General features: G+C 32.4%; 1 protein-coding gene across 1 annotated transcript in view; it reads left to right on the forward strand.

The window, feature by feature from the left end:
* LOC107445816 (dentin sialophosphoprotein) overlaps nucleotides 1–23,350 on the forward strand; it is a 108,285-nt gene that overhangs the window by 81,857 nt on the left and 3,078 nt on the right. Inside the window, exons 4-11 of the mRNA XM_043039242.2 lie at nucleotides 1,113–1,299; nucleotides 3,997–4,172; nucleotides 6,841–9,079; nucleotides 16,210–16,410; nucleotides 16,538–16,619; nucleotides 19,182–19,348; nucleotides 20,817–20,984; nucleotides 22,504–22,662. Coding sequence (XP_042895176.1) covers nucleotides 1,141–1,299; nucleotides 3,997–4,172; nucleotides 6,841–9,079; nucleotides 16,210–16,410; nucleotides 16,538–16,619; nucleotides 19,182–19,348; nucleotides 20,817–20,984; nucleotides 22,504–22,662 — 3,351 coding nt within the window. The 5' untranslated portion in view covers nucleotides 1,113–1,140. The remainder of the gene's footprint in view (nucleotides 1–1,112; nucleotides 1,300–3,996; nucleotides 4,173–6,840; nucleotides 9,080–16,209; nucleotides 16,411–16,537; nucleotides 16,620–19,181; nucleotides 19,349–20,816; nucleotides 20,985–22,503; nucleotides 22,663–23,350) is intronic.

Raw genomic sequence — 23,350 nt, forward strand, 5'->3', positions numbered from 1 at the left:
TATATATATATATACCCGCACCCGAAAAATGCATATACTATATATATTTTTCGGGTGCGTGCGAACCCTGTTATCAATTTTTGCTTATTTTTATAAATTTAATGAAACACCAATACTTTTTGAAAAGCTTTTCATGGAGCTTTTCGAATTTTGAAAAATAAGGTCTCAAGCACTTCTTATTTTGGAAAAATAACAATGGATTTTTTTTTATTTTTTTTTTTATTTTTTTTTTTTTATTTTNTTTTTTTTTTTGCGTTTTGAAACTTGCGCTATTTCCTCCCAATTTAGTAAAACTAGAAATGATCAAAACCTAGCCCTAACAGTCACAAATACAAATAATTATTACTAACTCACCATATTTATATACAAAAAAAAGCTTCGTCTTCTAGTGATGTTCGCTGTGCTCTGTTGTTGTTTTAGGGAATATAATTTTTGGATCGCAATTGATTATTATTTTTTTTAAATAAAATAAACAAGTTTTGCTTTTTGTTTCAATTTTAGTGCTGTGGGGGAACTCTAAGCACAGAGGGTGGGACAAAGGCACGTTATCACCTCCTACATCAGGAAGCCTCCACACGGGATTTATTAGTAGTCTGCGCAGAGTATTTAAATAGAGAACCAGTTGTGTGCATGAACCCATTTTAAAAGTAGTACCTGAGAGAAATTTATCAAGCATATTTGAAAACTGAATCTGTAGTGGTTGACAAGTAGATAAGACAAACCAATAATATTTATAAATTAAACAAATGTTTAGACATATATTTGCTACCTCTTTCTAATTTTTATTAGATTTTCTATTAAATGACTCTTTCCTTAAACTGGCATATATTCATAGTGGTCAGATCGGACTACCTATAATAAAACTGTGTGGAGGCTTAGACGTTGCATTGCCGTGATGAAAGAGTTAACTCATCCATGCAAATTTCTCACCTTCTACTTCATATACCTTCTACTTTTCCTCGTATAATCTGCGCGACTTTGATCATCGCTCTTAACTACAATTTTAATTCGCTTCATTAAATGTCTTGTCACGTAGTATTAAGCTGTTATAAGAATAGAATCGCTAACATCTGTTTACTTTGTTAATAATCATGGTAACTATTTGCTTCTAGGTAATCATTGGATGTTCAGGAGGCAGCTATGTCGATCATCTGCCAGACATTTGTGCAGAATGCTTGGCGTAGTGACCTCTGCTCCAATTGCTTTAAGTCTTTAGAGGATCATTCGGAGTCTACGGGGATAAGAAGTGATAAGATGTCCACTCAGAGATATGTGCCTCAAGCTCCCTCTTTATACCAGGTAAAACATTTTTATCGTGTTAATTTTTTTTAAACAAATTCTTATTACATTAATTGATAAGTAATATAGTTACGGCTGAACCGTTTCTTTTCAATTCTTATGAAAAGAAATCTAAAGCACTCCGAATCAGTACAACTTAAATATCCCGCTTTATAGACATAGCGTTTTATCTTAATTCTGATTGCATTAATTGATAAGCAATTTAATTACAACTAAACATTTTCTTTTTAATTCTTGAGAAAAGAAATATGTAAAGCATTCTGAATCAGTACAACTTGTATAAGCTGTTTTGTAGATGAAACGTTTTTTATCTGGTTACTCAATCCTGATTACATTTGTTGATATGCAATTTAATTACGGTTGAACCACTTCTTTTCAGCTCCTAAGAAAAGAAATACAAAGCATTCTGAATCAGTGCAACTTGTTTCAGCCGTTTTGTAGATGAAACATTTCGTCTGATTACTCAGTCCTGATTACATTAATTGATTTGCAATTTAATTACTGTTGAACCATTTATTTTCAGTTCCTAAGAAAAGAAATATAAAGCATTTTGAATCTGCACAACTTGTATAAGGAGTTTTGTTGATGAAACCTGATGACTCAATCCTGATAACATTAATTGATATGCAATTTAATTACGGTTCAACTGTTTCTTTTCAGTTCCTAAGAAAAGAAATATAAAGTATTTTGAATCTGTTCAACTTGTATAAGGAGTTTTGTAGATGAAACGTTTTAACTGATTATTCAATCCTGATTAATTTAATTGATATGCAATTTAATTGTGGTTAAACCATTTCTTTTCAGCCCCTAAGAAAAGAAATATAAAGCATTCTCTATCAGTACAACTTGAATATGCTGCTCTACAGACCAATTTATAATCCGTATGAAACCCAAATGATAAAATTTGCGCAAGAATTGAATTTTGCACCATTTGTGGTACATTGCCAAAAAGTAGATAGAATAACAGCTGATAGTTCTGGGTTATTAAAAATGAACACGAAAGAATTGCGCGTTTACATTGTTGAATATGTTTTTGAACATTGTTGTGCTGCTTCCTTGTCTTATAATGCCGTCGCGTTCTGGTTATCAGAATTCCAGATCATTTTATTTAACGTCATGGGATTTTTTTCCCTAATGAATAAATGAGGCATCAACTTAATTGAGCTACATTTATGCAAAATGGTTAATGGAAATTTCAACATAAAAGTGCATATGTGGTGTGGCAATGCCCCTCCTCCACCAGTTGCCTGTTATGTTGCTCAATATTTAATCTTATATTGCATACTTTATGAATCTGTGAATAGTTCAGAATCATTCATTTGAAACACGTGTTTTCTTTTAAAATTACTTCTTACGTTAATTTCGAAACATCCTATCGAAAAAGGCTGTGAATTTACGTTTAAAACAATTGGAATTTTCTTCTCTTAATTAACACTCTACTTTTACTACCTATATGACTTCATTTCAAAATGCTTATTTTCAAATTATTAACTGTCACCGAAGACATTATTGTCTATGTACTTCAGACTGAAAATTGAAAAATTAAAAATCTTAGTGAATATATAATTAATAATTATAGAATATTAATATATAATAGATGTACAAAACAAGTGGTGTAACAACTTGTGGATCAATATATCAAAAGTAAAGTTTATGTTAAACATAAATACTTCTTTAACATGTGTGAAAAGAATTTTTTTTAAAATTTCTTCAAGCATATATAAATTGAACGTTTTAAGGATAAATTACTGTAGAGTTTATAGGGTTCCCACGACCTGGAAAAAATAAATGAGTGGTAGCTAAGATTTTTCAAACCTACTCTAAAAATGCCTATTCTAATAATCTTTCATTTGTGAATTACGAAATTATTTCCGAATAATTTTTTGTACCCATATATATTTCTTTTAAATTGAATTTTTATTGATACCTTAAACCATCTAGATACATCTCGGTATTGCGACCACTTTAAAAAACATTCAACTGCGAAGGAACTCTTGGTCAGTAGTCTTACACTACCGTACTCATTTGCATCATTGATACTTATGTAGTGATAAAAAGTGGTACATGTATGTTCAATGGCGGGGGGAAAAAGGATAAGTTTTAAAGAATATAGTGGTAAGCTGATATGATGCGGCGTAACTATCACAATTATTAAACATCAGTCAACTATTATATAAGACATGCTAACTCAAATCAATCTTGGTCTATCTTTTGATAGATGATAATGGTTAACATTGTCGAATGCTCATTCCCCCTAATGACGTCAGCAGTGGCGTATCTACCACAATTATTAAACATCACTTCACTGTTATATACGACATGCTAACTCGATTCAATCTTGGGCTGCCTTTTGATAGATAAAGGTCAACATTATCGAATGCTCATTCCCCCTCCCAAGGACGTCAGCATTGACGTAACTACCACAATTATTAAACATCAATTTATTATTATTTAAGACATGCTAACTCAATTCAATCTTGGTCTATCTTTTGATAGATGATAATGGTTAACATTGTCGAATGCTCATTCCCCCCAATGACGTCAGCATTGGCGTAACTACCACAATTATTAAACATCACTTTACTATTATATAAGACATGCTAACTCAATTCATTCTTGGGCTACCTTTTGATAGATAATACAATACTTAATAATTTTGATAGATAAACCTAAATTTTATACTCTCCAACGTTTCAGAGTCGAGGTATCTCAACGAGTTTGAAGTGGCGTCTGAATGAACCACTGTATGACAGAGTGGCGAAAAGAGACTTCGCATCGCAGACACCTCCCAAGACTCAGCAGATAGAAAAACAGAACGAAAAATCGGAAGGAAAGGGTATTCTTATCAAAGACTCTGATCGAAAACTTAGAAGGTAAGAAAATCTTGGAACTACAATCGAAGCACTCTGAATAAAAAAGACAGATCAAGGCAGAAACTGCATTTTCTTAGAATTAAACTACTTTGCCATTTAAGAGCAAAATAAGCTAACTAATAGATCATATCTACATATTTTTTAATTATTGATTTGTTGTGATAAGTGATTTTTTTCTTCTTTAAATTAAAAATCTATAAGTCAAAAAGCTATAATGTTACCACAAAGAAAAATTTTTCTCAACGGCCGTACAAGTTGGCAGCTGTGTTAATGTGCGACAGTATACACTCCTGCCATCTTCATTTCATTTGCTGAAGTATCAAATGAATTGGAATAAGACCAAAACTCCCATATCCCGACTTTAAAATTTATCCAACGAGAAACGAACTTATTTTTTAATTTTCTATCATTCTTTTATTTAAAAATTCGACGTCAGTTGTTATGTGCCGCTTTTATTCGGGGCGCCTCAATTTCCACAACAACGACTTTCAGCTTAAGAACCTGTTTTACAGTTATAATTTTTTAGTCAAGAAAAAGTAACAAAATCTCAATTCTCTTATGTTATCATAATGTACCAACAGTAGGGACACTATACAATTAAATAAAAAAATATTTATATACAGTCAAAACTATTGTATATAAGTTTAAGAACACGCCATTTTTAAAAAAATTAACAAAAAAAGATTCGCACATTCCTCTTAAACATCATTGTCAGGGCCCGTAAAGCATTCGCCACCTCGCCAAACGCGATAAAATCGTAAATTTGGCGAATGAAATTGCGTTTTGGTGAAAGTATTGGTGAATGACTTTTTCCACTGAAAAGAAAAATATATATTTAACTCCATCTTCAAAATTACGTTAAAATAAATTTTTCTAAGCAAATCAGTATTTTTTATTCGATTAAGTACTAATTTTTGGTAGAACCATCGCATAACCAATTAGAATTGGGTTCAAATAATATAAGCCTGAAACAAACTACCGTAAAATAGTTTTCTATGGGAAAAAATTAATCATAAAAAATTGTTAAGATTTGCATTTGGCAATGACTTTCGAAAATTTGCCAATACTTTTGATATTCGGCTAATTTACAGGCAAATAATTTGAAATGCTTAGCGCGGGCCCAGCATGGTGTACAACAAAAACCTTTCATGCGAGGACTCATTCGTTAAATATTAAACAAAGTAGTAAAAATGTCATTTATAAAATAAATTGACTCACTCGAAGTGAAATCGAGTCATATTGCAGATTCTTATGGAGAAAAAAAATTTGCAAAAAAAGAACTTGCTGAAAAAAAAATTTATATAATTTTTCAAACTTTTTCGACCAAAACTAGAATTAGAGGGCCGTTTTGAAATTTGACTCAATTTAACAAAATCACGCAACTGCAAATGGTTTACAGTGTCTTTTGCTTTTGCTAAAAAAACAAACTTAAATCATTTATGTGAATCATAATTGTACCCTGATATTTAGTTGATTATCTGGGAGTGGATTTCGTATCGACCAGCCATCCCTGGGATTCAAAACCGGGTCGCTTCACCGGGAGTCGAACACTCTATCCCCTGGGCCACCACGACTCTTGTTAATTGATATGTTTAATTCACATGAATTAATTTAAATTTATATTAATTTCATTTGTTGAATGAGCATACAAGTGTTCGTGATAATAATTGCTCACTTACTAGGTTAATATTACTCACAACTTCTATACATTTTAATGCCAAGCTATTATTTTTAAACTATTACTATTGATTATCCTTTTTCTAATATAATAGGCTAATCAAAAAAGGAAATCTACTACTCGTTTTCCCGATTATTCCGAGCTATCCCAGATTCTTACTTATTGCAATTAATTCATACTTCATGAAAATTCGGGCAACGCAAGCAGGGTTGGCATGGTTTAAACTGCTTGATTTAGATCCTGAATTAAACCATCTGATTTTGGGAGGCATTGGGAGATTGGAAGGGTTAATATTACTCACAATATTACTAGGTTAATATAACTCACAACTTCTATACATATTAATGCCAAGCTATTATTATTAAATTATTACTATTGATTATCCTTTTTCTAATATAATAGGTTAATCGAAAAAGGAAATCTACTACTCGTTTTCCCGATTATTCCGAGCTATCCCAGATTCTTACTTATTGCAATTAATTCAAACTTCATGAAAATTCGGGCAACGCAAGCAGGTTGTTGGCATGGGTTAAATCGCTTGATTTAAATCCTGAATTAAATCATATGATTTTGGGAGGCATCGGGACATTGGAAGGTAAATATTACTCACAATATTAGTAGGTTAATATTACTCACAACTTCCATACATATTAATGCCAAGCTATTATTATTCGATTATTACTATTGATTTTCCTTTTTCTAATATAATAGGCTAATCAAAAAAGGAAATCTACTACTCGCTTTCCCGAGTTATCCCAGATTCTTACTTATTGAAATTAATTCATACTTCAATAAAATTCGGGCAACACAAGCAGGGTTGGCATGGTTTAAGCAGCTTGATTAAAATCCTGAATTAAATCATCTGATTTTGGGAGACATTGGGACTTTGGGGAGGCAATCGCTTTATCCTCAGCAACTCCGGCAACTACTATAGGCTAGTTTTATTATTTTGTTCTTAATGTTAAACAATGACATGCTTTTCTTTTGCAGTCGATCCAATGTTGATTTCGCATCCGAAGAAGCACTCGTCATAGGGTATGGAGGCAATGACTATGACTCCGACTTGTCACCCTGGGAAATGGGATCAGACGATGGTTCCATAGACTTTGATCAACTCGATGACAACGATGAAGATAGGAAGATAACGAAACTCACTAAGAACAACACAGAATTCAATTCCTCCAATCAGAATCTCCTGAAGCCCGATGCCACCGAGACGCTTATCCGAAAGGAAGAAGAGAAAAGAAAAAACACTAATAGCAACATCAACAATACGAAAGCACCGGCGACAACTGAAAAGAATGTAAATATTACCTACAACGAAATTCAAGCCCAAAAGAAGCAGAGCCAATATTATTATCCGTCACCAACAGATCAACTAAAATCTTATTTGCACAAAACCTCAAATAGTGTAGATACAACTTCTCAGAAAAATAATAAAGAACAATCAAAACTGATAGATATTAACAGAGTAAATATCAGCAATGGAGAGATTACGAAAGAAAACTGCAAAAACTTGTTAAATGAAAACTTCACGCCTCTAAATACTCGCACATATTCTTTTGTATCTGAGCTTAGTAAGCATAATGTGATATCAGAGCACAGCTCAGATTCAGATTATTCCACATGCAGACTCACAGCTGGTGATTCTACGGACTCAGAATCTTTTCAAGATGCTGACGAATCTAGAATTGAGCCCTGCCCATCATTCCTTCATGGTAATTATCCTAAAGGACTATCGCACTCCGCTATTCGCGCCTTGGAATGTGAGAAAAAATATGATGGTGGTTCTTCGACGTCTGGAGACATTTCTAATCTTTCCGACGATTCAGACACCCTCGAATGTTCGGAAGTAACGAACTACAAATTAAAAACATCGCGAAATGTGAAAAATTCTCAAGAAGTGGAAAACAAAAAACTCTCGAAAGAAATTGTTATGATTTCATCAAGCGAGCAGATATTACCAACCCATGCAATCAATCAAAATTTTGAACTGCGATCAAAGGAAACAAATTTTGAATGCCATCAAATCAAGTGTGGTTTCCCTGATAATAATAAACATGCATTAAAAGAAAATACAACCCCTAAGCGTTCAGTTGAAGATAAAAAAGAAAGCCCTATTGGAAAAGAAAGCAAAGGAATAAGGAAGTCAGACGATGTTGTTAGCATAAAAGTTGACTCTAAGAGCAGCTCTTCTGTTGAAAAGGTTGTTAACAAAGAAAAACATAATATGACTGCTCCTTCCAGCAAACTGATGGACAACACCAATTCTACCAGTTCTGGTGAATGTGTAACACCTAAAAAACGCTCAACCTCAAACGAAAATAAAAAATTACCGAATAAAACAACACCGACGACAACCCCACAATCAAATGACGATGTTGAAGTAGCACGAAAGCAATCTCGCAGATCACCTCCAAGCAATCAAACAAACAAACATCAATCTCAAGAAATCGATAATAAGATTAAAGAAACTGATGAACAGCAAAAGAAATCAGCAAGCGAAAGAAATGAAAGAGATTTTATAGACAGTAGTGATTGCGAAGCATCCCCAGATACTATAGCTCACAGACAATCCAAGCTGGCAGCGTTGGCCTTAGAGTTGGAATTAGCCAGGAGAGATTCTGCTCGGCCCAACAGCATTAACATACCAGTTACGTCTCAAACAGCACCACCTCTGATGCAGAGAACCAGCATTACACCAGAATCTGAGATGACTAAACCACCCGATCACATTCCAGCGTCTCGGCAAAACAGCGCGCCATCTTCCGTTTCAAAGCTTTCTCAACTACCCGATATTCTTCAGGAAACCCCCACGAAATCGAAGAAAAATCGATTCTCTTTGAAGAAGCTGTTGAAACGCAACAAAGATAGCAGCTCTTTATCTATAACCCCATCAAGCAAGGAAACGAACCCTAAAGCATGGAAGAAACAGTCGTTTGACAGATCCAGATTAAGTCTTGAAATAGTACACCCTATGGATATGACTAGTGATCTCGCTACTAGTGGAGAAAGCACCCCGACTGAAGAAAGCCATTATACAATATCGAGTCATCCCGGTAAGGGTCTGTTCAAGAGTGGATATAGCAGGGCAAGGAGCCTCTCTGCCTTGCCTCAAATTGCATTGGAATCGAACGAACGGTCTAATTGTTCTCTGATAGACTGCCGAAAAGTAGAAACGCTACCATCAAGAAAAGCTGGAACAGTAGCTGAAAGAAAGAAAAATCGAGTAAGTACATTTGCGAATATTCCAGAGATGAAAACTTGCTTCGCCACTTTGTAAAAAAAGTATTTTCTAATGGTATCCAAAACTTATGCTATTTTTAGTTCAATATTTTCCATTTTAAGTAATTTTTCCACCACATATAGAAAATTCAAAGTATCATATAAAATGCATGTGTGGTTGTATTACGTGAGGGCTACTTTGGCAGAGCGACATGCTCGCCAAACGCTGTGCAAAGCTTGGAGGTAGCGGGTTCGTATCCCGCTTTTACTCTGGATGTATCTTCGGGCTGCCCTTCGCTTAGTTGTGCGATCTGTCCTTCTATTTTACAGCGTTTTCTAAACATAAATTGAGCACACAAGCCTGCAAATATATTTGTAATTCCAATAAACCAATACGTTTATCAAGATCCCCCTCATGCTGCCGTTATGATTCCTGCCTCCTTCGTGTGATTACGATGCAAGCTTTGCGGGAAGCAGGACTACTACTATAATAAAAGTAGTGACTAGCATATAATAAAAAAGTTACAAATTTCTTTATATTATCTTTTACTTTAAATTTAAAATTTAGAACTGAACTATTTAGTAAATTGATTTATTTATTTAGAAAGATTAAATATTACGGTGAATTATTAAAAACTACGAATAAAAAATGCATTTCATTAAATTTAGCACTTATAAAACCCTTTTATTTCCTTAATTTAGCTATTACTTTTTAAGTTGAGAATCGAACCGCAGGCTCTTAGGGAGAAAGTTATTGGGAATGCTCGAAATGATAGACCATGCTAGTGAGGGTTCAGCCCGATATTGAAACCCTTAAACGAAACAGGAGATCGTTACCTAAAAAGAGATTTAGTATTCGGGTACATGATGTTGTTGCTGATGTTGGCCATTAAGGCACTGGGAGTGCGCTTATTCTTGTTTTCCAGTGGCTTCAATGGCCAAAAATTCGACTTCTAACACCCTCATATGTCACACCCGATTATAGGGCGGACCCATTCATACATCCATTCATTCATCGGCTCGTAATTTTGAACGATCACTCTCCTATTCAGTACCCCCAGAAGTTTAATTTGTTACGGAAACATGGAGGACTTTGTGACCGGACAGATTTCGCATGCACCAGCCACCATTTACAATACGGGGAGTCATCGGCTGGCTGGATTCGAACTCCGGTTCTCTCGAACGTGAGTCTAGAGCCCTACCAACCAGACTATCCCGGCAACATCGGGTACATGCTGAAGTTTCTATATACTTTCTTACTACTTTCAGACCACATATATACAATCACACTATGCTTTTTGCAAAAATATTTTATACAGTGGTAGACAATTAAAAACTAAAGCTTTTAGAAATTTTGCTAATTTTTTCCATATTTTAAAAGCTTCACCACGATAGAGCTGGAACAAAGTAGCATTTCACATAAATTATTGAATTATTTGCATGTAGTGGTGTGAGAAGTAACTTTAAATTAATTTTGAAATGTAAAAAAGTATAAATATATTTAAACGTAAACTTAGCTACCACTAGAATAAATTTTCCCAAACTGTGCATAACGTTGCCCTACCTGAATACAAATTATATGGTTCAATAAATTTAATAGTTCAAGGTTCTCACGGGTAATTAAAAAAATTTTAGTGGTAACAAAATGAGACTAACTTGGGATCAAGTAATGCATTTTTTGACCACCACTATGTGCTATTTTGTATAGAAAGTTAACAGGACAGCCAAATTTCAACGCTTTTTGTGAAAATTTATTTTAGTGGTAGCTAAGTTTATGTTTTAATGTATTATTTTTTATTCATTTATATTTATTTTCCTCACCACTATATATAAATAATTTAAAAGTTCATAAAGAACAACACTTTGTGTCAGCTCCGATCTAATGAGGCGTTTAATACATCAGCAAAATTACCAAAAATTCTGTAAACTTTGGTTTCGATATGTTTACCAATCTATAAAATATTTTGCAAAAAGCGTGGTAGCTCGCAAGCCTGAGTATTTTTTTACAAGAACTGTAATCTACTAAACCTCTACACGTTAAAATAGCATTTAAATAAAAAAAGAATATTGCTACCAGTATTAAATTTTTATAAAACTCGTTGGAACGTTGTTGCATAAATTGTCATGCTATAAAAATCGGTATTCTGAAATAATATACCTTATATCTCCACGAATTTTGATTTGATCGCTAGCATGGACTAAAAAAATATTTTTATGGTTTTAAGGGGGGGGGGGGTTGAGGGCTCGAACCTTTAAAACTGTACTAGAGCTCAACTCTAATCCATAACCACGGTCAGATTTATAATTGAGCTGTTGGGTTTGTGCTGATAGCCTAACTTATATCCCATGTAAACATTAAGTTTAATTTTCTTGGTGAAAGAACTTAATCTAGATCATTAATTTTCAATCACTTTCCATCAACGTCCTTCACAAAAGCAAAGACACTTATGAATCTATTTACACCGGATGCACGACTCCATATTGCCGAACTATATGACAGACACAGTCAGTGTGTCATATGTTAAAACAATCACCGCAGCTGTCGTCTTTAATACGAGAGGAATGTCACGCAGAATTCGCACGAGCGGAAACTCGGCCATGTTCGCAATGTCTGCAAATATCATATTATTTTCCATTTCAACTTGCTCGAAAATATTTATATATTGGTGGAATAAATTAATTTTGAATGGAGTTTAAGAATAATTTATGGATCAGGAAATCGTACGTATGAAACAGAGAAAGTTGTGTTTTATTTTTATTTTTATTGGAAACATAAATCGATTTAAAATACAAAAGCTGAATTCTTTTTTATTTTACTGCCGCTATTACAGATTCTTTTTTAAATTCATTTTTGCCTCACGCAATAAATTAAAATTTTATTTAATAATATAAACAATGACTTTTTTTTGTAATGAAGTTACTTCGGTGCAATTTTTCCTTTTTTTTAAATATACTTTTAAAAAGACGTATTTCTGCCTCTTTAAAAATTTACCAATCTTAGTTTATTTTGTTCTATTTTTAACAGCAATCAAAATATTTTACATTAACCCCTTGGGGACGGGAGATTCAGAAAAGCATTCGTACAAAATCAGAATCAAGTTGTAATTAAATAAAAAATGGTAACTTAAATGTAGTCGTTGCTAATTTGACAGACTTACTTTGCTTTTACTTTAATTATTGTTAGTTTAATCATGTAAATAATCAATGTTAATTCAAAGTATTACTAAATAGTTTTATTTTGAACAAAGTAATGGTGAATTAAATAAATCAAACAATTATAACTCCGCCCACAAATAAACTGCTAGATAAATACTTTGATTACCAGTTTTTTCTTTTTACCCAGATTGATACGGTTTTATGCTGGCACGTATTTGTGGCAGTCGGCTCGAAAGGGTTAAAAAAAGTAACGGTATTAACCACAATATCCTACGTAAACAACAAATATTAATTTAAAAAGAAACTACCAGCTTTCTTTTTTTTTAAAAAAATGCTCGCTAAATTAACACTTAAATCCTTAAATGCTCCAAGCACTTTTATTAAATAATTACAGATGCATGAATCAAATAAAAATCAGATGATTATTTTGAACCAAAGGAATTAATCATCGTTCCTACATTTTATTGTTATATCAATGCTTTTTAATAAAACATACAAAAATTACTTTATACAATTAACAATACAATTGTTAAAAAATTCTTCTAATTGTATGACAATTGTGCAATAGTATAGCAATTGCACGAATGTTTTAAAAGATATAATAGAATATTTTTGTGTAATAACTAACAACTGACGGTCATAAAATAATGTGGTTAGGACTATCAACCTCTAAGCTTCATGCAAAATATTTGGTTGAGCGATAGACAAGTAAAAACTAAAACTTTCAAAATTTTGTACTTACTATCAGATTTACAATAAAATTCTGCTCTCGAAAGAACACTTCCAAGTAAGCAAGGTTGCGAAAGGTGCCTTAATGAAAACAAAAAGTGGTAAGGCAATTACCCTTAAATTCAAATATCAGTTGTACCGCTTGGTTCTGCCGGATGCTTTTATTACAAGCTTAAATATGTATGTACAATGCGATACAAAAAAAAAAAAAAAAAAAAAAAAAAAAAAAAGAAAAAAAAAAANAAAAAAAAAAAAAAAATGAAAAGAAAAAAAATTGAATTACGCTGAATAACTTTTGATCTAGTAATCGGATCTTCACGTTCTAGGTTTGAGGGGATGACCTCAAATATACTAATTAATTATTGCAGATGATAATTTAAATTACGATATAAGACACTTTCTCTGAATAAACATACCTTTTTTTCAACGGATTCGGATTTCTGACTCCCAAAATATTGGGAGTAGCCGCAATCTAGGAAATATGGTCCGCATAATTTGATCTGGAGTGCAATCCAAAGCTTGGACACTTTTATGATAATTTTACTTTTTGCATAGTTCAATTTGCAAAGTTTGGGCCCCTTTGTTTTGCGTATTTCACCATATCTCTCGTAAGTGATAATATTTCATTTTTATATTTAAAGTAAATGAAGACTTTATTTATTTAAAGTAAAATCTTCCACAAGAATTGGAATTGTAAATCTTAAAATTTACTGTCAATTTAAATATTAAAAAATATTTCCCGTGTTAACAGAAAAAATTGGCATACGTGTGATAACGTATTTTCCCTTAAAAATATCAGTTCTCTAATTCTCAACTGCATTTTTTCTTTTCAAAAATTGAACAATAGATTTAAATTTTCTCTCGTTGAAGGAAAATGATTTATGTTTCTCAAACTTGAATATAACAACGATTTTAATGGCATTATTTGACCGTAAAAGAGGATAGAAACACAGGGAAGTAGTTACTTTTAAGTAGAGTATTTAATCAAAACTGCATATTCTTCCAAGTTATCATTATATTCGAAAATGATAGCAAAACATTTGTTTGTTATTAACTTAATTTAGAATGATTTGATATTTTGAAAAATCAAAATGTATGAATGTAGAATAAATGAACTATTTTTGATTGTATTAGAAAGAATATTTTTGATGAATGAAACAAAAATAATATTTAAATGCATTTAATAGCATTCAATACCCACATATCATGAATATATTAGATACCGTTTATTAAAGCTGTTATTTTTGTCCCCGTTTTATCATTAATTTTTAATTTAATTAATTATTTTGTTAAATAAACAAAAGAAGGAAAATAATTTTATTAAAATTGAATTTAAATGTGCCATTTACCATATAGAGCCATTTCAACAAAACGCTAAAGAGTCAATAATTTGGCTAGAATCCCTGTCAAAACTGCAGAAATTGATATTTCAGAAAAAACTTTGACGTAAAAGATATATAAGTATTACATAAATATAGAAAATATTTGCACGTAACATTAGAATCCCTTATTATGACACTAATAAGGAATGAAAAAAGAGAAAAATTCAAAAAATAAAATAAATTAATACAAATTTTGGAAAATGTGCAGTATTGCCTGAGGAGAATATCAAGCCTAAGTTTTTACTTGGGTGTTAATTTTCCCCCATCCTATGAGTCGTTTGAATCCTACTGTTAAAAGAAGTAAACAATGTATTATGCATAGCTGCCAATTACTACTGATTGCTTTTAGTGTCTCCTTTTTATAATTAAATCAGTAATAAAGTAAATTTTTTTTTTAAATTTTTGAATTTATGAAGTTAATTTAAAATTATTTTGAATACCCCTGTATGTAAATAAATAAATCATATATAAATACACATAATTGAAATTTAAATGTGATGAACAACCCTAAAACAAGTAGTATTACCAGGACTTCCTGGGTCATTATTGTAACTGAGTCACAGTTAAGGTAGTTGCCGAATATTCTATCGCTTAACATTTTCCTTCTCGTTGACAGAGTTGTGACAAATAGTTGGCAAATAGTTGCATATATTTTCTCGATTATTTTCTGTTTTATTACACCTGTTTTAAAGTTAATATTATTCTATTCTAATCGAATTTAATCTCAATTATGTTTAATTTCCTATTGATTTCATCGTGTGTTCAACCTAACTGTTTTCCCACCCATGACTTTACTATTTGGTGCTTGGTGCCCCCTCTACTATTTGATGCCCCCTCTTTCCCCAGTTCTACTCCCACTTCACACCTTCCCCCATTGTAAGTCTCAAAAATCCAACGAATCAGTTAATGCCTCTTGAAGATTTGAGATATGTTCTAGTAGATGATTGTCCATTGTAACACTAACAAATATGAAAGTTATTTTTACTAACAATAGTACTATTTTAAGTATCTTTTCACTACCGCTAGAGAAATTCATCCTCAAAAAAAAAATAAAAGTTGACATTTACGACGTTGCAAATTTATATTGGGAGGCTTAAAGAAAAAAAGCTATTAAAAATATCCTTGTAGTGAGGTTTAGTGAGATGAAAAACATCAAAACCATTATGTGGAATCTTTCCACCGCTGCGTATTCGAAAAACTTATCAGAATTTAATGTTTGCACACCTGCCATTCCCCACAATGATTCGTTAGAGTTTCTTAGCATATTTCTTTCCTTTGTAAACATTAAATTGTAATCGATAATGTACTGCCAGACACAAACAATATAAAAAAGAGTAAGAACATTAAGGTAAAAGTAGGTAAATTAGGTAGTAGATAAAGTGGGTATTTTAGGTAATGCAGTAGGTAAATTTTTTGTGAAGTACTTATACAGCAGTAGACTTAATCACAAATGAGAAAATTTTTATTTGATGGCATATAAAAAAATCGAATAGATGGTTTATAACTGCTTTACAAAAAAAAATTCATTTGCAATTTTTTTTAAAAAAAAATCCTCAAGTTCTAGAAATCATATTCTAGAATGGCATTTCAATCTTTTCGAGAGCTTTTTTTTATGTTTACATGGGTGTGAAATTTATATCGTTGTTAATTAAGGCCTTGATTTCTTTTCTTTTGAAAAAAGTAAGTGCACCATGAAATTTCGTTTTTAAATCAACCAATTTACTTTCTTAAAGCAGAACAAAAAATCATTAATTACGTATTTAATATTACTTTTTTAGTTTTTTCTTCACTGTCTCTGGCTTAACAATTTTTCCTTGAAAACTTTTTAATTTTTATACATATATATAAATACAAATTTTTCCTTCAGCCTACTCTTGTAAGGACTCCTTCCTGTTCCGCTTTGCCGAATCGAACACAACCAGAAACTACTGATCGTTCACCACCACCAAAACCTCCTCCTCCTCCGAAATATAAAGTGATGCATCCACCACCACCTCCACCGCCACCTCATCAACTAAGGTGTACTAAACCTCCAACTAATTCTCCAGCAAGGCCACCTCCTCCTAAAGTAAATGTAACTTCATATTTCAGCAAATACTGACCTCAGTATTAGTGGATATATTTATTTGTCATTTAAGAATTAATTAATAAAGTTATTTTATGAAATTAATGTTGATGATTTTTTTTTTTTTTAGATTCTTGAATCAAGACATATGAATCGGAATAGGCCAGACTCCAGAGATCAATCTCACTTCGACAAAGAATATGCTAATTTGGGTAACATCTTATTAGATAACAAAAATTTTAAATTTGGCAGTGTTAACTAAAATAAATTTAAAATTTATTGCACAAAGGAAAATTGAACACGCGTTATAATGCAGAAATACTGTAACAGTGATCCGCTGTGGCGTAGTGGTTAAGACACTAAACTGTCATTGTGAAGGACTGGGGTTTGATCCCTGGCAGCGGCTTGAAGCCTACCGAGCTTCAGATCGACCAGCTTGTATGCGAAGGAAAGGCGGCCTGTGCGCAGTGCTGACCACAGTGCCACAGTCATACCGTGTTCACGAAATTGTGGAACCTTAACATCCATGATCCTCTTGGCCCACAGCAGGCTGTTGCGGGAATACTTTTTTCTTCTTAGTAGCAATACAACAACCACTATTCTGTAATATAATTGTAAGTAAGAGGAGTACATCGCAAACGGCGTGTAACTGATTAACGAGTTAACAAGAGAGCATTTACAGTGAATGCTAAGTCTTGAACAAAACAGTCCTTAACAGAAAAATTGCTTGATAGTACTAGAGCCGTTATAAAATAAGATAGTACGAATTTAGTCGCAGAAAGTCTAAGCATCTAATTAGTATCTATGATATCTTAACTACTATTTGTTTAAGTATAAAAAAAACAATATTAATCACCTTGTGCTGCTAAAAATCGTATTAATTCGCATTGTTATATTCTGGATGCATTAATTTTATCACGATTTTAACTAACTTTAAACTCTGTCATGTGAACTGGTTAATAAGTTACACGCACTCTTTGATGCACCCTTCTCTCTTAGTATTATAACTCTCTAAATGATGGCGTCACAGTCGCTTGACACTATTGNCTCCTCCTAAAGTAAATATAACTTCACATTTCAGCAAATACTGACCTCAGTATTCGTGGATATATTTATTTGTCATTTAAGAATTAATTAATAAAATCATTTTATGAAATTAATGTTTATTTTTTTTAGATTCTTGAATCAAGACATATGAATCGGAATAGGCCAGACTCCAGAGATCAATCTCACTTCGACAAAGAATATGCTAATTTGGGTAACATCTTATTAGATAACAAAAATTTAAAATTTGGCAATGTTAACTAAAATAAATTTAAAATGTATTGCCCAAAGGTATATTGAACACGCGTTATAATGCAGAAATACAGTAACAGTGATCCACGGTGACTCAGTGGGTAAGGCACTAAACTGTCATTGTGAACGACTAGGGTTTGATCCCTGGCGACGGTTTGAAGCCTACCTAGCTTCAGATAAACCAGCTTGTATGAGAAGGAAAGGTAGCCTGTGCTCCGTGCTGACCACATTGCCGCAATCATGCCGTTGGTCACGAAATTGTGGAGCCTTAACGTCCAGGACTCTCTTGGTCCACAGCAGGCTGTTGCAGGAATACTTTTATTTTCTCAGTAACAATAGAACCACCACCTGTAATATAATTGTAAGTAAGAGGAGTAAAATCGCAATCGGTGTGTAACTGATCAACGAGCTTACATGAGAGCATTTATAGTGAATGCTAAGTCTTGAACAAAACAGTCCTTAATAGAAAAATTGCTTGATAGTACGAGAGCCGTTATAAAATAAGATAGTACGAATTTTGTAGCAAAAAGTCTAAGCATCTAATTAGTACCTATGATATCGTAACTACTATTAGTTTGAGTATAAAGAAACAATATTAATCACCTTGCGCTACCAAAAATCGTGCTAATTCGTATTGTGATATTCTGGATGCATTCTTTTTAGCACGATTTTAACTTACTTTCGCTGTCATGTGAACTGGTTAATAAGTTACATGCACTCTTTCATGCACCCTTCTTTCTTACTATTATAACTCTCTAAATGATGGCGTCACAGTCGCTTGACACTATTGCTTTTATCCACTTTTTATTTTGGCAATCCTTATATTGTTTTTAGATACATTACCTAACATATTGAATTTAAACTTTATTTATTACCTAAGTTATTGAATTTAAAATATGAAATTAAAAGAGCTAATCGTGAAAAGAAATTTTTATTATTTCGTTTAGGTTTTTTTTAATTTTTGAACATATAGAGGTGACGTGAAACTTAATCCGACTCCCGTACTACTTTTGATACATGACATATTTTCTAAGCTACTTGAAAGTAATATTATTCCATTTTCTGTTATAAATGATATTGTTGTAGTTACCAAAATAAATACCTTTTATTTGAACTACTAAATAAATAACATAAATGAAGCACAGAAAAAATATTGCGAAACAAAAAGCAAATAAAATTTTATTGCTTAATTTAGCATAAAAATCTCACCTCGTGAGAAAGAACACAAGAAAGACCTTCAACTAAAAGGAAGAAAAAAAGTGTTCTACTAATTCTTTCAAAAAACAAAGAGAAAACGTGAACCACCAATACAATATGTCCTTTTTTAATTTCATACTTTTTGCCAACCTGGTTAAATATGACTCGTCAATCTTCAACAGCAATTTAAAATTTTTTTTTCTAGAATAATCGACTGCTACTATGTCAATCTTCAACAGATATCACAGCCATTTTTTTTTATGATTTTCGTTCTATTTCAGGTGATATTCGTTCTCAGCTGATGCCCAAGAAGCCTGAACGACCCTCCGCTGTCTCTGTTCAAAGAGAAAGTGAGACGGAGAACAAGAAGGACAGTGAAGATCTCTACGAAACTCTGCAGGTCGCTGAAGAGGAAGAGGATCATTACACATACCTGGATGACACCGACGTAATTCATTACTGAATCCATAAATGTTTTGTCTATTTGAACTTTTCATTGTTGACATTATCTGGAATGTTTAAGCTATTTACCGAACCCGGAAAATTAACAAAATTATAATTGATTTCGTAATATTTAATGTACAAAATCTAACTGTTCTGAACATAAATAGGTTAATGTTGGCAAACCATGAAAAATTGTTTGATTTTGCTTTTGAATTTGAACTAACAAGAAAGGTGCCTAAAATGTCACTCGCCGATTGGGCTGATTTTTTTCAGACTGTTTTTTAAGTTTAGAAAGTCAATTCGAAGTAATTCCATCATACAACTTGGAAAAAGTCCTTTAGAATGTATTTCTTGTGTATTTTGTCAAAGAAAAAACGAATGTGTAATTATTCTTCATTAGCCACACACTGATTTCCCAAAAGTCCACATTCTATCTTAGCGTCTTTACGTACTTTAACAGCACAAAATTACATATTACAGACATGTGAAATCTCCTTTTGGCAATGACCCAGTCGCTAACCTAATGACACGTGTTCGTGATCTTCTCGAACATTTTTGGTGACAAAAGCCTTATCTACTTTCACTAAGTTTTGAGACTCAAATACATTAGGAAACGATATATTACAAAATTCATTAGAGGCTTGACGATTTTCTCCTACAAAAACAATAGGTGGTGAACCGTTTTGATTTTCTGTATATGAATTAAGCGCCTTTTGTTTGAACATGTCGCATCATCTAAAGGGCTAATAAATAAATGAATATAATTTGCAAAAAGAACAATTTTTGCGTTGAATCTGGAGCCAAGCTCTTTTCAACTCGCAAACCAAGAACAATGTTGTCTAAAAAAAGTTATTTTATGACTTTTTCTTTATCGGTAATTGTAACATTTGCGTTTTAAAAGGATAAAATTGAAAGATTAAATTTGAAAATTAGAATGAAAATTATATCGTTATCGTTTTGAGCTATAAATTGCAAAGTTCTTGCATTTTTTTGTACTCTCTTTACTAAGAGAGTACAAAAAAACCTAACATACCTGTGTTTATGATAAAAATTTATATTTTAAATTAGAACTCTAGCGAGAATTTGTTATAAATTTATTTTTAATCACTTTTAAATTGTATTTGTTTATTTTTCAAAGAAATTATCTCAAATGTGACTCTTTCGATATCCGTTATGGCACATTTGAGGAAATATCTGCGTTTCTTAAAAAAAAAATCCGAAATTTACATTCTCAATATTTATATCACCGCAACCGAAAAGAAATTGACAAAGATTTTTACATTAATTTTAAAAAAATTTAAAAATATCTGGTAGAATTTTAAAAAAAATGTAAATTGATTTGCGAGGAATACTTGGAATTTGCAATTGTTGTAGACCGTATTTATTTTAATATTTTAGTTCATAATATCTTTGTAATAAATTCAACGCTTTCTCGTTCTTATTAATGTTTGAATTCCCTACGTGTTTTTTAGAAGAAGAATCCCAAGGAAATCAGTGCTTTGAACAAAGAAACAGTTTCGAGATTCAGAACCAGCAAGCAACAGCAACCTACTTGTGGTCGACCGTGGTTAGATCTTCAGACGAGCTATTCAGCAATTGCAGCTACAAATTACGAGTCCCTGGCTGAGATTATTACTTCCGTGAGTGTCACATAATTTTAATATAAACACGTTCATTGTCATACTACTACGAGTCAAACTCTCAAAGCTTATATTCCAAAAAACCAACAAGAATTACGTAGGCTACAAATTACGAGTCACTTGCTGAGATTATTACTTCCGTGAACTTCATATTCTTCTTAAATGCTTCATATACGTTCATTGTCATACTACTACGAGTCAAACTCGCAAAGCTTTTATGCCAAAGCACCAGTAGTATAGCTTCCCAGCTACGATTTAACTCGAAACGAATTTATACTTGTAGCGTCTGCTACACTACGGGTAGAGTAGTAAGGATTTTGCACCTGCAAAATAACAGCCCAACTAAGATTTAACTCGAAACGAATTTATACTTGTATCATCTGCTACACTACGGGTAGAGTAGTAAGGATTTTGCACCTGCAAAATAACAGCCCAACTAAGATTTAACTCGAAACAAATTTATACTTGTAGCATCTGCTACACTACGGGTAGAGTAGTAAGGATTTTGCACCTGCAAAATAACAGCCCAACTAAGATTTAAATCGAAGCAAATTTATACTTGTAGCGTCTGCTACTCTTAAATTTAATAATAACCACTGAAGTTTGGTCAATGTCATTCCTTCGCGTTTTTATTGGGTATATTTCCATATCGTGATCGATCTGCCTCACCAACTGTAATTGTTAAGGCTAAAATTATTTTAAACTGGAAAAATAAAAAATAATAATAATAAACATGTAGATGTTTGCCCGGGGGTGGCTACGAGTTATTCCCTTCAAGTTGATCCTTTTGTGTGAAGTTTTTATTTATTTATTTATTTATTTAAGTTTCTCCTGGGCCGCTGCTCGGAAGTCGCCAAGAATTGGCGATTATTCTGCCACAGATCACGATACGGAAATCTCCCCTTTTTATTTCTGTCTTTGACTAAAAGAAGCGGTTATTATTAATTTTGACCGGTTAGTACTAATAAAAACGGGATTTATCACTTTAACCGTAACACATATACAAAGAGATACACCGATGTACCAATGCTGTATAAGTCGTTTAATCACATTGACAAAACTTCATTGGTTATTATAATTATATTAATAATATATAGTAATAATTATATAATTAATTACATAATATTAAGTGAATAACTTTATATCCGTTGTTGAACAGCCGACCTAATTTTTGGGTTTACGACTACTAATGTTCAACTCCGTAGCCTTGTAATTTTTTTTCGAACCGATACAAAAGACAAGGAAACTCCTGGATCAGTACCCCCAGAGGTATTGATTTGCTATGGGAACATGGGGGACTTTGCGACTCGACAGATTTAACGTGCATCAGTGACCATTTACTACACTTTGACCAAAAGAAGCGGTTACTAATAATATTGACCGGTTAGTATTAATAATAACCGGATTTATTACCTTATCCGTAACATATACATGACGAACTTTTTTTAATGCGTTTGTTTTTATTATTTTAAAATTTATTTTGTTCATTTCATTATTATTATTTATTTATTTATTTCAGTCCATGAACGAAAGTCCGAGTTACTTGAAAAATGATGCTAAATCTCTCAAACTAAAAGATTTCGTCATTGACAATGCGTCAAGTCAAGTTCCTCTCCAAGAAAGGCTAATTTATAACGTTACCTATCGGAACCACGAGCAAGAAAAAGTCATGCTATTGGTGAATAATCTATACTATTTATTCAAACAATGTTCTCAAATGCATTTCTTATGTTTTAAATCCAATTCTCTGCATGTAAAATACTTTTAAAAACTTGTAGCAACTTCTTCATAAAATACAAAAAAAAACTATGCGATTGTACTAATTTTGTCCAAAAAATTGTACAAATGCAAACATAACCTAGCAGTCCTCTCTGCCGCTGCACAAATGCAACTTATTGTTTTGACATTAAAAGTTCTGTTATTAGAAAAATGAAAGTAATTTGCGTTATACGAAGTTGCTAACACTAAAAAAGGATGTTTTTTTTTCTTCTGTTGCATGAGATTTTTGAACGGATCTTGGATATTTTCGCGTCACTGATTTCGAATTTGTAATCGGGGTCTCTCTACAGCCTACAGTTTTTATGCAAGTTAGCAATACGTTCTTAACAGGGATTTTTTAAAATTCACGCAGTTGAATACTAAGTGTCCCCACTTTTCTGCCACTTAGGAAGTGGTAGGAAGAAGGCGATCATACATTTCAGTTTATGGTGTGATACGTTAAGGTCATAAGTTTTGTGTCTTAAGTGCTATTTTCACAGGAGAAGACAAGTGTGTATGCATGTATATAAACCTATGCGTTTTTTTTTTATATAAACTTGTGCATTAAGACAAAAAACTAAACAAAAAACATTATTTTGTGCTCCGAC

This window comes from Parasteatoda tepidariorum, chromosome 1 (genome assembly GCF_043381705.1).
Source record: "Parasteatoda tepidariorum isolate YZ-2023 chromosome 1, CAS_Ptep_4.0, whole genome shotgun sequence".
Classification (NCBI taxonomy): Eukaryota; Metazoa; Arthropoda; class Arachnida; order Araneae; family Theridiidae; genus Parasteatoda; species Parasteatoda tepidariorum.